At 39.9% G+C, this 15,961-nt stretch overlaps 1 protein-coding gene across 2 annotated transcripts in view; it reads left to right on the top strand.

The window, feature by feature from the left end:
* DARS1 (aspartyl-tRNA synthetase 1) overlaps nucleotides 1-15,961 on the top strand; it is an 84,779-nt gene that overhangs the window by 58,749 nt on the left and 10,069 nt on the right. For both annotated transcript variants that reach the window (XM_073647259.1, XM_073647257.1), the window contains exons 9-11: nucleotides 1,259-1,318; nucleotides 12,124-12,235; nucleotides 12,331-12,465. In XM_073647259.1, coding sequence (XP_073503360.1) covers nucleotides 1,259-1,318; nucleotides 12,124-12,235; nucleotides 12,331-12,465 — 307 coding nt within the window. The remainder of the gene's footprint in view (nucleotides 1-1,258; nucleotides 1,319-12,123; nucleotides 12,236-12,330; nucleotides 12,466-15,961) is intronic.

Genomic DNA, 15,961 nt, shown 5'->3' on the forward strand with positions numbered 1-15,961 from the left:
TGAAAATCTCCGCTATGACAGGGATCCATTACAGTGAAATTAAAGGGAGTGTGTCATCCCCAAATAACCGTATACACTAAGCACATCGCCCCTTTAAAATTTGCACCTTTAGTGTTCTGACCGCTGCCTCCGTTCTGCAGAAACTGAAGTTTATTCCATTATGCAGATTAGGTGTTTTGTGCACCCTGGGTGTGGCCAAGAGGCTCAGTGTACTGTCCTGCCCACTGGTTTTATATATCCCCCGCCTCTCGCTGGTGATTGACAGCAGACATTTTTCTGAAGACATTGCTCGCTGTCAGCGCTGTCAATCACCAGTTAGGGGGGTGGAAATACCTTTAAAATCAAAGATGGCAGCTGCTGCGGCAGCATTATATTATATGTATTATACTAGTGATTTAGGGTTTTCTTCATGTCCTGTCAGTCATTTCATCGAACACCACTACAGCCAGACGTTCTCCAGCCTGATATGGCTGATACCAGAGAACAATAGATTGAATCAAATCTAGACTTAAGGGGCATATCCCACTAACAGGATGGGTAATTAATATGTGATCTTTAGGGTCCGAGCGCTGGGACCCCTGCCAATCCCGAGTATAGGTGTCCTGTGTTCCTCTGGTGAGAAGAATGGTATTATGCATTCACTTCCCTGGGAGTAGTAGTTCACGTGGGTGACCACCGCTCCCATAGACAGTGAATAGCACCGTGGTCACACATGCGATAAATGTAGCATTGATGGGGGACCGACTATCGGGACACCAATGATCTTGAGAATGGAGGTCCTGTATGTGTAGGACAGAGGTGTGCTTGCTCACTACCACTCCCATGGAAGTGAATGGAGCAGGAGGTCACGGATGCACAATTCCACCTGGACAGAAAATCACTTACATGGCAATTACATTTCTTACACTTGCAAAAAAAAAAAGAGGGAATTGCTCTTTAAGCATTTTTCTTATATGTACATTTGTAAATGACCTCATCCGGGTCCCCAGATGTTGTGATACTACAACTCCCATCAAACACTGGCAGCTGATGGGAGTAGTAGTTTCGGCAGCACACAACATATTTCAGACACTTTATTTTATAACAAGTTTTTTTTGCTTTCTGAACTTTTTCTGCATTTTTTTTCCGCCTCCCGGTCTTGTATTGTGAGTTCCCCAGCGGGACAGTGCGAGCGGCCACCGATCCTGCGCTGTATTATGTTACCTCGCTTGATGTTTCCTTGAGTGATTTCTTTGTGTTTTTTTTTTTCCTGCTTTAGGAAGGAAGAGCTACTGTAAACCAGGATACTCGGCTGGACAATAGAGTCATTGATTTACGGGTAAGGATTGAATTCCAGAGCACGCACACCGCTCGCCCTTCTTATATCATAACCCCGAGACAAACACGTCTTTACTGCAGGTGCTTATCGCTTTACGTGGCACGACGGCCCTGTAAAGTCTCCCCACCGGCCATCGCTGCAGAACCAAACCCAATAAGATTACAGATAGGCTTCCGCTGACCCATTTATCCCTGCTTATGTGGCCAGACACTATAGATTATGTAGATCATTGCAAATTACCAAATGGAAGCTGGAAAGACACCAATAGAGGTCAAAGGCCCAGGAGAGGCAACACCCTGCGAGTCGCAGGCCGCGAGCAAACTCCAGCCCACTGCAGGGAAAGGCAGAGGAATAACCCTGAAAATGGCCGAGCGAGGGCCACCCTTGTCGGGTTACACCAACCATCTGCAATAAATGTGTAATAGGTGGAAAGGTCAGCCAGCGCTAATCTTTAAAAAAAACAAACAAACAAACATGTTTTTACTTAAGGAAATAGTAAAATGATGGTACTGGAGCTTGTCCCCCTGATTAAAAATGGTCAATTATATGAGATATCTAGCATTAAAGTCTTACGCAAATCAGGCTGGAAGTGCATTGGGGTGTGTCAGTGCACTTAAAGGGATTCTCCAAAGCACATTGACTCGCCCCAGTGCACTTCCAGGAAAACCTTTTAAAGGAACGCTCCAGACGAAACTGATATCTAATGTATGACAGGTCATTAAGGGAAGAGTAAAAAAAATAGAAAATGATCAATAAGTTATATAATTATGCCTCCTGTAATCTTCTTTGTTACATTTTGCTTGTAAAATTGAGAAATGTATAAAAATTTCTTCTGAATGTGTCCCAGGAACTTTGCCCTTTGCTCCTTCCTCCTTCTCAGAATCCCGTGTCTTGCTGTTGGACAACTGACTGCAGCTGGAGCCTTTCCCCCCACTGCTTTATATGCTGAAGAACATTAAGCGCTGCCTTTCTAAAATAAGCCGCAGCCTCTTCCAACTCAAAACAAAAGAAATGGATAATTCTTTCCTATGTTTTCTACAAAGTTTCTAGAAGACGATTAGAAACTGGAAATGTATCCCCGGTTTACTTTTTCTATTTACTGCCCCTTTAATTTGGAGCTTTACCATGGCAGACCTCTGTCGATTACTCACAGCCGCACCGCGGAGTGAGACGGGCGTCCGAGTCATGAGACTTTCCGACAGTCGTCTGGGCAGTTCTGCTGCAATTACTGACAACAATTGAATCACTTTATGTTTTTATATATATATGTTGTTTTTTTTGTATGATGTAAACAAGTTTGACCCAGACGGGGCCTGATCTGTGCCCGGTGATGAACTTCTCTGTTCTGGAGTCCTCCGAGTGAGCGCTGGCTGCAGGGACTTTCACAGAATGACGGTTCTTGTTTCTAATTTATGCCGCGTGGGGGGGTCGCATGTGTAATGGCTGCACATAGATGTATGAGCGACAGGCGACCATGTCTCATCAGCTAGGTTTACTGGACCCGAGGTGAAAGCTCCAAGGGCCGTCACTGCAGCCGGACTTGCGCAAGCAGTTATGTCCTCATAATAGCACCGTCCATGTAGTATTACCCCACACACTCCCATAATGCTGTCATCTCCGTACATGTCATAACAGGAACATTCTGCTGACTGCACAGCTGAAATCTCCCAGCATCCCCTGCTCTTACAGTGAGTGCACAGTGTACTCTGGTTATTTGTGCGCTAAAATGTAGTAATCTGACGTATTATAAGAGATCAGCTAAATTCTAATGAAGGTTGTATGAGGACTGTCCTCATTAACAATCAAAAGAATAGCGAGTGCAGCTCTGGAGGATGTTACTCAGTATAACTAATGTACAGTGCCTACAAGTAGTATTCAACCCCCTGCAGATTTAGCTGGTTGACACATGCGGAATTAACTTGGCTTTGTGACATTTGTACTGTAGATCAGCCTGGAAGTGGGAAATGCACTGCAGCAACTTTTTTTTTTTTTTTTTTTTTTTTAAAAACGTTAAAAGTTAATTCAGAGTGTCATTTATTATTCAACCCCTCAAACCATAAGAATTTTGTTTGGTCCCCCTAAAGTATTAAGAAGTAGTTCAGGCACCAAGAATAATGAGCTTCACATGTGTGGATTAAAGATCTCTTTTGCCAGCCTTTTCTGACTATTTAAGACCCTCCCCAAACTTGTGAACAGCACTCAGACATGGTCAACATGGGAATGACAAAGGAGCATTCCAAGGCCATCAGAGACAAGATCGTGGAGGGTCACAAGGCTGGCAAGGGGTACAAAACCCTTTCCAAGGAGTTGGGCCTACCTGTCTCCACTGTTGGGAGCATCATCCGTAAGTGGAAGGCTTATGGAACTACTGTTAGCCTTCCACGGCCTGGACAGCCTTTGAAAGTGTCCTCCCGTGCCGAGGCCAGGCTTGTCCGAAGAGTCAAGGCTAACCCAAGGACAACAAGGAAGGAGCTCCGGGAAGATCTCATGGCAGTGGGGACATTGGTTTCAGTCAATACCATAAGTAACGTACTCCACCGCAATGGTCTCCGTTCCAGACGAGCCCGTAAGGTACCTTTACTTTCAAAGCGTCATGTCAAGGCTCGTCTACAGTTTGCTCATGATCACTTGGAGGACTCTGAGACAGACTGGTTCAAGGTTCTATGGTCTGATGAGACCAAGATCGAGATCTTTGGTGCCAACCACACACGTGACGTTTGGAGACTGGATGGCACTGCATACGACCCCAAGAATACCATCCCTACAGTCAAGCATGGTGGTGGCAGCATCATGCTGTGGGGCTGTTTCTCTGCCAAGGGGCCTGGCCATCTGGTCCGCATCCATGGGAAGATGGATAGCACGGCCTACCTGGAGATTTTGGCCAAGAACCTCCGCTCCTCCATCAAGGATCTTAAGATGGGTCGTAATTTCATCTTCCAACAAGACAACGACCCAAAGCACACAGCCAAGAAAACCAAGGCCTGGTTCAATAGGGAAAAAGTCAAGGTGTTGGAGTGGCCTAGTCAGTCTCCTGACCTTAACCCAATTGAAAACTTGTGGAAGGAGCTCAAGAATAAAGTCCACATGAGACACCCAAAGAACCTAGATAACTTGGAGAAGATCTGCATGGAGGAGTGGGCCAAGATAACTCCACAGACCTGTGCCGGCCTGATCAGGTCTTTATAAAAGACGATTATTAGCTGTAATTGCAAACAAGGGTTATTCCACAAAATATTAAACATAGGGGTTGTATAATAATTGACCCACACTTTTATGTTTAAAATTTAATAAAATTCAACTGAGCAACATAACTTTTTGCTTTGTAAGATTTATGCTTCTGTTCATAAAACCTACTCTCGTTTGCAGTTTGAAGGCTCGAACTTATTTGCATCTTATCAAACCAGCTAAATCTACAGGGGGTTGAATACTACTTGTAGGCACTGTATGTACACAGTGACTGCATCAGCAGAATAGTGAGTGCAGCTCTGGAGTATAATACTAGATGTAACTCAGGATCAGTAATGTAATGTATGTACACAGTGACTGCACCAGCAAAATAGTGAGTGCAGCTCTGGAGTATAATACAGGATGTAACTCAGGATCAGTAATGTAATGTATGTACACAGTGACTGCACCAGCAGAATAGTGAGTGCAGCTCTGGAGTATAATACAGGATGTAACTCAGGATCAGTAATGTAATGTATGTACACAGTGACTGCACCAGCAGAATAGTGAGTGCAGCTCTGGAGTATAATGCAGGATCAGTAATGTAATGAATATACACATATGCTTACTATGTTATATGCGGCAGTCTGACCTCTAGACCCCTTAGCACTTGGCAGAACATAAGGGTCTCGTCTTTTGCTGGAGTGCTGCTGCTTCTTCGCTCTTCTTCTTCGCTGGCCATGTCTCGCGTTCTGCTGATCAGCGGTGGTCGCCTTAATGGTCAGACTCCTGCTGTTAACACATCGATTGCCTGTCCTATAAATAGACCGTCAGTGGATATTTCTATGAAACCCATTTAATTTTATAGGCAAACATTATCTATGAAAAGATGAGATCTCCCTGCGAGGAGCGGACTCGCGCTGATTATCAGATATCTGCACAGCTGTGAGTTGTTGCAGACTTTGATCAAACCACCGTGAGACCGTGATTCAGCGCCGCGCTGTAAACAGGAAGAGAAAACACTTGCTATTATTTGCACGTGCTACAAAATAAACTTCTATATTTTTCCTGAAGGTAAATACCTTTGAAGTATTGTTCTACCCGATGCTGACATCTCCAGGAGGTCGCTGTGCACCGAGGTCCTCACCGGTCCGAGAACCTGACCCAGAGGCAGCGGCGGCGGCGCAGTCCTAGATCCACACGTCATGTGTTTATTATACATAAATATATAGATATTCTGGTGGAGCTGTGTATGGAAAGAGACTGCACATAAATACTTTAAGATTTTTCCAAAGCAATCCCCAATAATTGTGTCCAGCTCTCAATATAATTCAGCTCCTTCCTGTCATTGTGGACAAAGGTCAAACAATAGCGACAAAGTGTTTGTGTTACAGGATATCGTTCATACAGGGAAATATGGAAAATAAAAGCTAAACACAAGGGACCTCTGCTATAAAGAGTAAAATGCTGAAAATTGTAGAGGATTCATATCAAGCAATGTCTGGAAATGCCATAAGGGGTCTGTAACAGGGTTCGAGCGATGGGGGGTCCAAGTACCTGACTTCTCCATGGTCACCTCTAGTTCCTATACAATTAATAAAGAATAAACTAGTGAGCAGTATTATAGTATTTATATTCTTGTACATAGGGGGCAGTATTATAGTAGTTATATTCTTGTACAATGGGGGGCAGTATTATAGTAGTTATATTCTTGTACATAGGGGGCAGTATTATAGTAGTTATATTCTAGTACATAGGGTGCAGTATTATAGTAGTTATATTCTTGTATATAGGAGCAGTATTATAGTAGTTATATTCTTGTACATAGGAGCAGTATTATAGTAGTTATATTCTTGTACATAGGAGCAGTATTATAGTAGTTATATTCTTGTACATAGGGGGCAGTATTATAGTAGTTATATTCTTGTACATAGGAGCAGTATTATAGTAGTTATAGTCTTGTGCATAGGGAGCAGTGTTATAGTAGTTATATTCTTGTACATAGGGGACAGTATTATAGGAGTTATATTCTTGTACATAGGGGACAGTATTATAGGAGTTATATTCTTGTACATAGGGGGCAGTATTATAGTAGTTATATTCTTGTACATCGGGAGCAGTATTATAGTAGTTATATTCTTGTACATAGGGGGCAGTATTATAATAGTTATATTCTTGTACATAGGGGGCAGTATTATAGTAGTTATATTCTTGTACATAGGAGCAGTATTATAGCAGTTATATTCCTGTACATAGGAGCAGTATTATAGTAGTTATATTCTTGTACATAGGGGCATTATTATAGTAGTTATATTCTTGTACATAGGAGCAGTATTATAGCAGTTATATTCTTGTACATAGGGGCAGTATTATAGTAGTTATATTCTTGTACATAGGGGCATTATTATAGTAGTTATATTCTTGTACATAGGGAGCAGTATTATAGTAGTTATATTCTTGTACATAGGAGCAGTATTATAGTAGTTATATTCTTGTACATAGGGGCAGTATTATACTAGTTGTATTATTGTACGTGGGGGCAGTATTATACTAGTTGTATTATTGTACGTGGGGGCAGTATTATACTAGTTGTATTATTGTATGTGGGGGCCGTATTATACTAGTTGTATTATTGTATGTGGGGGCCGTATTATACTAGTTGTATTATTGTATGTGGGGGCAGTATTATACTAGTTGTATTATTGTATGTGGGGGCAGTATTATACTAGTTGTATTATTGTATGTGGGGGCAGTATTATACTAGTTGTATTATTGTATGTGGGGGCAGTATTATACTAGTTGTATTATTGTATGTGGGGGCCGTATTATACTAGTTGTATTATTGTATGTGGGGGCCGTATTATACTAGTTGTATTATTGTATGTGGGGGCCGTATTATACTAGTTGTATTATTGTATGTGGGGGCCGTATTATACTAGTTGTATTATTGTATGTGGGGGCCGTATTATACTAGTTGTATTATTGTATGTGGGGGCCGTATTATACTAGTTGTATTATTGTATGTGGGGGCAGTATTATACTAGTTGTATTATTGTATGTGGGGGCAGTATTATACTAGTTGTATTATTGTATGTGGGGGCCGTATTATACTAGTTGTATTATTGTATGTGGGGGCCGTATTATACTAGTTGTATTATTGTATGTGGGGGCCGTATTATACTAGTTGTATTATTGTATGTGGGGGCCGTATTATACTAGTTGTATTATTGTATGTGGGGGCCGTATTATACTAGTTGTATTATTGTATGTGGGGGCCGTATTATACTAGTTGTATTATTGTATGTGGGGGCCGTATTATACTAGTTGTATTATTGTATGTGGGGGCAGTATTATACTAGTTGTATTATTGTATGTGGGGGCAGTATTATACTAGTTGTATTATTGTATGTGGGGGCAGTATTATACTAGTTGTATTGTTGTTTGTGGGGGCAGTATTATACTAGTTGTATTGTTGTATGTGGGGGCAGTATTATACTAGTTGTATTGTTGTATGTGGGGGCAGTATTATACTAGTTGTATTGTTGTATGTGGGGGCAGTATTATACTAGTTGTATTGTTGTATGTGGGGGCAGTATTATACTAGTTGTATTGTTGTATGTGGGGGCAGTATTATACTAGTTGTATTGTTGTATGTGGGGGCCGTATTATACTAGTTGTATTGTTGTATGTGGGGGCCGTATTATACTAGTTGTATTGTTGTATGTGGGGGCAGTATTATACTAGTTGTATTGTTGTATGTGGGGGCAGTATTATACTAGTTGTATTATTGTATGTGGGGGCAGTATTATACTAGTTGTATTGTTGTATGTGGGGGCAGTATTATACTAGTTGTATTGTTGTATGTGGGGGCAGTATTATACTAGTTGTATTATTGTATGTGGGGGCAGTATTATACTAGTTGTATTATTGTATGTGGGGGCAGTATTATACTAGTTGTATTATTGTATGTGGGGGCCGTCTTGTCAGGTCCTCCACTGTGAGATGAAATTGTTTCTCCACACTTGTACAGATTGTTTCAGTTTCCCGGTCATTTGTGGATTTCATACAAGGTTTCGTCTCTTCGATTACTGATCCCACATAGTTGTAATTCATGGTTATAGCTGTTTGTTCATTTCTTTGTTCAGAAAATAAACTGTGAAGTGTTTATGGGATGGATAAATGCAGCGGACATAGTTAGGAATGTCATATGTGACCCTTCACAGATGCCATGGGGGTTCATCTTTGCGGCAGCAAGAAGTGGCTACTTGAGGGTCGGAGCTGCTTCTTGTGCCGCCTGATATTCCCATCTATTACCGCTATTTGCATCTTCCGCTCTCCAGGAAATCTGTATTATACATTCATGAATAATTCTCAGTCTGTCTACACGAGAGTGCTTCCTAAGGTGCAATACATTGGCTGTGTTTGATAGAATATTGTATAGTAATGAATGTCAGAATATTTTTCACTTTTGTCATTCTATTAAGGCACATTACCCTTAAAAATTAGAAAAAAATACTTGTTAATTCAAGTCCTTGTCAAGTTTTCTTCTACCGTTAATCCAGTTGCGTCTTGGTTTTCTTTTTTAGCATAGTTATCAGCCACTAATGGCAACCAATCGATTACTCGTGAATGGAGCATTGAAAACTCTACAAAATCCATCACTACTATCGTAAGGGCCTCGATGAATAGAAATCAGTTATAAATATACATCATTATTTTTACTAATGTTGAATCTGCACATATGAGGAGACTCCAGTGACTCACATATAGCTAATTTGTGGACCCAGGAGGAAGCATGTGCAATTTTGCCATAAAGAAATGGCTGTGGATGCGTTGCAGCTGTGATTTAATTTCCATTGCTCCTTCTATTTGCAAGACCAGCTTACTCTGATATGTTTGCTTGTGACGCTGCAAGTTCAGAGTTTTGTGGGTGTCCCCTGCTTGTGAAGCTGCTAGCTCAGAGCTCAGTTGGTGTTCCCTGCTTGTGCAGCTGCTAGCTCAGAGCTCAGTTGGTGTCCCCTGCTTGTGAAGCTGCTAGCTCAGAGCTCAGTTGGTGTCCCCTGCTTGTGAAGCTGCTAGCTCAGAGCTCAGTTGGTGTTCCCTGCTTGTGAAGCTGAGAGCTCAGAGCTCAGTTGGTGTTCCCTGCTTGTGAAGCTGCTAGCTCAGAGCTCAGTTGGTGTTCCCTGCTTGTGAAGCTGCTAGCTCAGAGCTCAGTTGGTGTTCCCTGCTTGTGAAGCTGCTAGCTCAGAGCTCAGTTGGTGTCCCCTGCTTGTGAAGTTGCCAGCTCAGAGCTCAGTTGGTGTTCCCTGCTTGTGAAGCTGCTAGCTCAGAGCTCAGTTGGTGTCCCCTGCTTTTCAAGCGGCTATTTTAGAGCTCATTGGGTGTTCTCCGCTTATGAAGTAGTTAGTTCAGTGAGTGTCCCTTGTGTGTGGAGCTGCTAGTTCAGAGGGTGTCCTCAGCTTGTGGAGCTGCAAGTCCAGAGTTCAGTGGGTGTCCCCTGAGTTGTTCTTCTTCTCTTTTTTTTGCACATGTGCTTTCTGATTCCCTCAATATATTACACTCCTGACATGATGGTACAAGATGTGTATACAACAAAAGAAGAGGACCAGATACAAAAGGAAAACATTGCCAGATTTAGGAGAATAGCAGCATTTACACCAAATAAAAAAAAAATACATATGAGGCAAGCAAAAGGTTCTCTTTTAAAAGACTAAAAGTCTAGTATTAAATAAATATGGAAACATCCTACTGTATATACTAATATATCTTCCCATATTATGTAGAAAATGTGTTTATAAAATTACCCAAAATATGAGAAAAAATATGCATCAATAAGAATTATATAGTGACCATAATTATGCAATCATGTCATTATGGCTGCTGGTATAACTTTCTTTTAGTTATATTTTTGACCTTTTTGTCTTCACTTTTCGAAATTTCTCCTCCGATCTTCAATCAGGTGGTGACATCACATGTTTTTCGGAGATAAAGCGACGTGTTTGTAACCAAATAAACCGCAAACTGCTAACGGACTGCTAAACCTCAGCATAAAGACATAGGGAAGTGTGTCACTGTATGACGTGTGTGGAATAAAAAGGTGACGCAAAGCAGAAGAAAGCAGGGTTAATGAGTTTTTTCAGGTCTAACTTAAAACAAATGAACCCAATCCTGTTTGTCTGTCACCAGTAACTGTGTTTGTTCTGTATAGTCATTGCAAATTTTTATTATAATTCTGTGTCTTTATATATGTTAAAGTGACGTTTTCGTTCATATATAGGATTCTTTCAACCTTCAGCCACTATTAGGGTCAGATCAATACATACTGATATATAAAGCTTCCATTTGCTTCATAGTAAATGTATCTTACTCTTGCGTGCTACTTCTTCCATGCTTGCTTGTGATTCTGCAAGTTCAGCTCAGTGGGTGTCCCCCGATTGTTGTGCTTTATGGTCACGTCTCAGTGGGTGTCCACTGATTGTGGAGCTGCAAATTCAGAGTTCAGTTGGTGTCCCCTGCTTGTGAATCTGCAAGTTCAGCTCAGTGGATGTCCCCTGATTGTTGTGCTTTATGTTAAAGTCTCAGCTGCAAGTTTACAGCTCAGTGAGTGTTCACTGCTTGTGTAGGTGCTAGTTTAGCTTTCAGTGGATGTCCCCAGCTTATGAAGCTGCAAACTCAGTGCTCAGTGTGTGTCCCCTGCTTGTGGAGCTTCAAGTTCAGGGCTCAGTGGGTGTCCCCTGCTTGTCGAGCTGCAAATTCAGCTCAGTGGGTGTCCCCTGATTGCTGCACTTCATGTTCAGGGCTCAGTGGGTGTCCCCTGCTTGTGGAGCTTCAAGTTCAGGGCTCAGTGGGTGTCCCCTGCTTGTCGAGCTGCAAGTTCAGCTCAGTGGATGTCCCCTGATTGTTGTGCTTTATGTTAAAGTCTCCGCTGCAAGTTTACAGCTCAGTGAGTGTTCACTGCTTGTGTAGGTGCTAGTTTAGCTTTCAGTGGATGTCCCCAGCTTATGAAGCTGCAAACTCAGTGCTCAGTGTGTGTCCCTTGCTTCTGGAGCTTCAAGTTCAGGGCTCAGTTGGCGTCCCCTGCTTGTGAATCTGCAAATTCAGCTCAGTGGGTGTCCCCTGATTGTTGCACTTCATGTTCAGGGCTCAGTGGGTATTCACTGCTTGTGTAGGTGCTAGGTTAGTTTTCATTGGGTGTCCTCAGCTTATGGAGCTGCAAATTCAGAGCTCAGTGGGTGTCCCCTGCTTGTGAAGATTCAAGTTCAAGGCTCGGTGGGTGTCCCCTGCTTGTGGAGCTGCAAGTCTAGAGCTGGGTGTTCACTGCTAATTAAGCAGCAAGTTTAGCGCTCAGTGGGTGTCCTGTGCTTGAGGAGCTGCAAGTTCAGAGCTCAGTGGGTATTCCCTGTGTTTTCACCCTGTATGAACAAGTATTACCTTGTTCCTTAGTCCCTGGAACTGAATTTTGCCCCAACAACATATCCCTTCAAATCAACTTGTTTTTTGAGGACTTGGGGCTACATTTTGAATCTATGCACACAGCTGATAAAAAACCTGGTACAATAATGTCATGATTTGTATTATTATGATTCAATAGCACCAGTCTTTGCTCAGATCTTTTTATCACCTTGTGTTTTGCGTTGCAGACCTCCACCAGTCAAGCTGTCTTCACCCTCCAGTCCGGAGTTTGTCAACTCTTCCGGGAGACACTAAACAACAAAGGATTTGTGGAGATTCAGACTCCCAAAATTATATCAGGTTTGAAATACTGATGTCTTTTATGTGATTTTGGTATTTTCAGTCACACATAGGAGAGAGCGCCTGATTAATATGTGGTTGTTTCATTCTTCTAGCGGCCAGTGAAGGAGGAGCCAATGTATTCACCGTGTCCTACTTCAAAACTAGCGCCTACCTAGCCCAATCCCCACAGCTCTACAAGCAAATGTGTATCTGTGCTGATTTTGAGAAAGTGTTTTGCATTGGGCCAGGTAAGAAATTAATCAACATTTGGCCGTCATTATTCATGAACCGATTTGATATTGACATCAATTGTAATAATTAGTAAATGCTGTCCCCTATGTATAAGACTATAACTGCCATAATACTGCCCCTATGTACAAGAATATAACTACTGTAATACTTCTCCTATGTACAGGAATATAACTACTATAATACTGCTCCTATGTACAAGAATATAACTACTATAATACTGCTCCTATGTACAAGAATATAACTACTATAATACTGCCCCTATGTACAAGAATATAACTACTATAATACTGCCCCTATGTACAAGAATATAACTACTATAATACTGCTCCTATGTACAGCAATATAACTACTATAATACTGCCCCCTATGTACAAGAATATAACTACTGTAATACTTCTCCTATGTACAGGAATATAACTACTATAATACTGCCCCTATGTACAAGAATATAACTACTGTAATACTTCTCCTATGTACAGGAATATAACTACTATAATACTGTCCCTATGTACAAGAATATAACTACTATAATACTGCCCCTATGTACGAGAATATAACTACTATAATACTGACCCCTATGTACGAGAATATAACTACTATAATACCGCCCCTATGTACAAGAATATAACTACTATAATACTGACCCCTATGTACGAGAATATAACTACTATAATACTGACCCCTATGTACGAGAATATAACTACTATAATACTGACCCCTATGTACGAGAATATAACTACTATAATACTGACCCCTATGTACGAGAATATAACTACTATAATACTGACCCCTATGTACGAGAATATAACTACTATAATACTGCCCCTATGTACGAGAATATAACTACTATAATACTGACCCCTATGTACGAGAATATAACTACTATAATACCGCCCCTATGTACAAGAATATAACTACTATAATACTGACCCCTATGTACGAGAATATAACTACTATAATACTGACCCCTATGTACGAGAATATAACTACTATAATACTGACCCCTATGTACGAGAATATAACTACTATAATACCGCCCCTATGTACAAGAATATAACTACTATAATACCGCCCCTATGTACAAGAATATAACTGCTATAATACCGCCCCTATGTACAAGAATATAACTACTATAATACTGCTCCTATGAACAAGAATATAACTACTATAATACTGCTCCTATGTACAAGAATATAACTACTATAATACTGCTCCTATGTACAAGAATATAACTACTATAATACTGCTCCTATGTACAAGAATATAACTACTATAATACTGCCCCCTATGTACAAGAATATAACTACTATAATACTGCCCCTATGTACAAGAATATAACTACTATAATACTGCCCCTATGGACAAGAATATAACTACTATAATACTGCCCCCTATGTACAAGAATATAACTACTATAATACTGCCCCTATGTACAAGAATATAACTACTATAATACTGCCCTTATGGACAAGAATATAACTACTATAATACTGCTCCTATGTACAAGAATATAACTACTATAATACTGCCCCCTATGTACAAGAATATAACTACTATAATACTGCCCCTATGTACAAGAATATAACTACTATAATACTGCCCCTATGTACAAGAATATAACTACTATAATACTGCCCCTATGGACAAGAATATAACTACTATAATACTGCCCCTATGGACAAGAATATAACTACTATAATACTGCTCCTATGGACAAGAATATAACTACTATAATACTGCCCCTATGGACAAGAATATAACTACTATAATACTGCCCCTATGGACAAGAATATAACTACTATAATACTGCCCCTATGGACAAGAATATAACTACTATAATACTGCCCCTATGGACAAGAATATATAATACTGCTCCTATGTACAGGAATATAACTACTATAATACTGCCCCCTATGTACAAGAATATAGCTACTATAATACTGCCCCCTATGTACAAGAATATAACTACTATAATACTGCTCCTATATACAAGAATATAACTACTATAATACTGCCCCTATGTACTAGAATATAACTACTATAATACTGCCCCTATGGACAAGAATATAACTACTATAATACTGCCCCTATGGACAAGAATATAACTACTATAATACTGCTCCCTATGGACAAGAATATAACTACTATAATACTGCCCCTATGTACTAGAATATAACTACTATAATACTGCCCCTATGTACTAGAATATAACTACTATAATACTGCCCCTATGTACTAGAATATAACTACTATAATACTGCCCCTATGGACAAGAATATAACTACTATAATACTGCTCCCTATGGACAAGAATGTAACTACTATAATACTGCCCCTATGTCCAAGAATATAACTACTATAATACTGCCCCTATGGACAAGAATATAACTACTATAATACTGCTCCCTATGTACAAGAATATAACTACTATAATACTGCTCCTATGTACAAGAATATAACTACTATAATACTGCTCCTATGTACAAGAATATAACTTCTATAATACTGCTCCTATGTACAAGAATATAACTTCTATAATACTGCTCCTATGTACAGGAATATAACTACTATAATACTGCCCCCTAAGTACAAGAATATAACTACTATAATACTGCCCCCTATGTACAAGAATATAACTTCTATAATACTGCTCCTATGTACAAGAATATAACTACTATAATACTGCTCCTATGTACAAGAATATAACTTCTATAATACTGCTCCTATGTACAAGAATATAACTACTATAATACTGCTCCTATGTACAAGAATATAACTACTATAATACTGCTCCTATGTACAAGAATATAACTACTATAATACTGCCCCTATGTACAAGAATATAACTACTATAATACTGCCCCTATGTACAAGAATATAACTTCTATAATACTGCCCCCTATGTACAAGAATATAACTACTATAATACTGCCATCTATGTACAAGAATATAACTACTATAATACTGCCCCTATGTACAGGAATATAACTACTATAATACTGCCCCCTATGTACAAGAATATAACTGCTATAATACTGCCCCTATGTACAAGAATATAACTACTATAATACTGCCCCTATGTACAGGAATATAACTACTATAATACTGCCCCTATGTACAAGAATATAACTACTATAATACTGCCCCTATGTACAAGAATATAACTACTATAATACTGCTCCCTATGTACAAGAATATAACTACTATAATACTGCCCCTATGTACAGGAATATAACTACTATAATACTGCCCCTATGTACAAGAATATAACTACTATAATACTGCCCCCCTATGTACAAGAATATAACTACTATAATACTGCCATCTATGTACAAGAATATAACTACTATAATACTGCTCCTATGTACAGGAATATAACTACTATAATACTACCCCTATATACAAGAATATAACTACTATAATACTGCCCCTATGTACAGGAATATAACTACTATAATACTGCCCCTATGTACAAGAATATAACTACTATAAT

This window comes from Phyllobates terribilis, unplaced genomic scaffold (genome assembly GCF_046119375.1).
Source record: "Phyllobates terribilis strain yellow unplaced genomic scaffold, ASM4611937v1 Scaffold_9__5_contigs__length_417890890, whole genome shotgun sequence".
NCBI classification, from domain to species: domain Eukaryota; kingdom Metazoa; phylum Chordata; class Amphibia; order Anura; family Dendrobatidae; genus Phyllobates; species Phyllobates terribilis.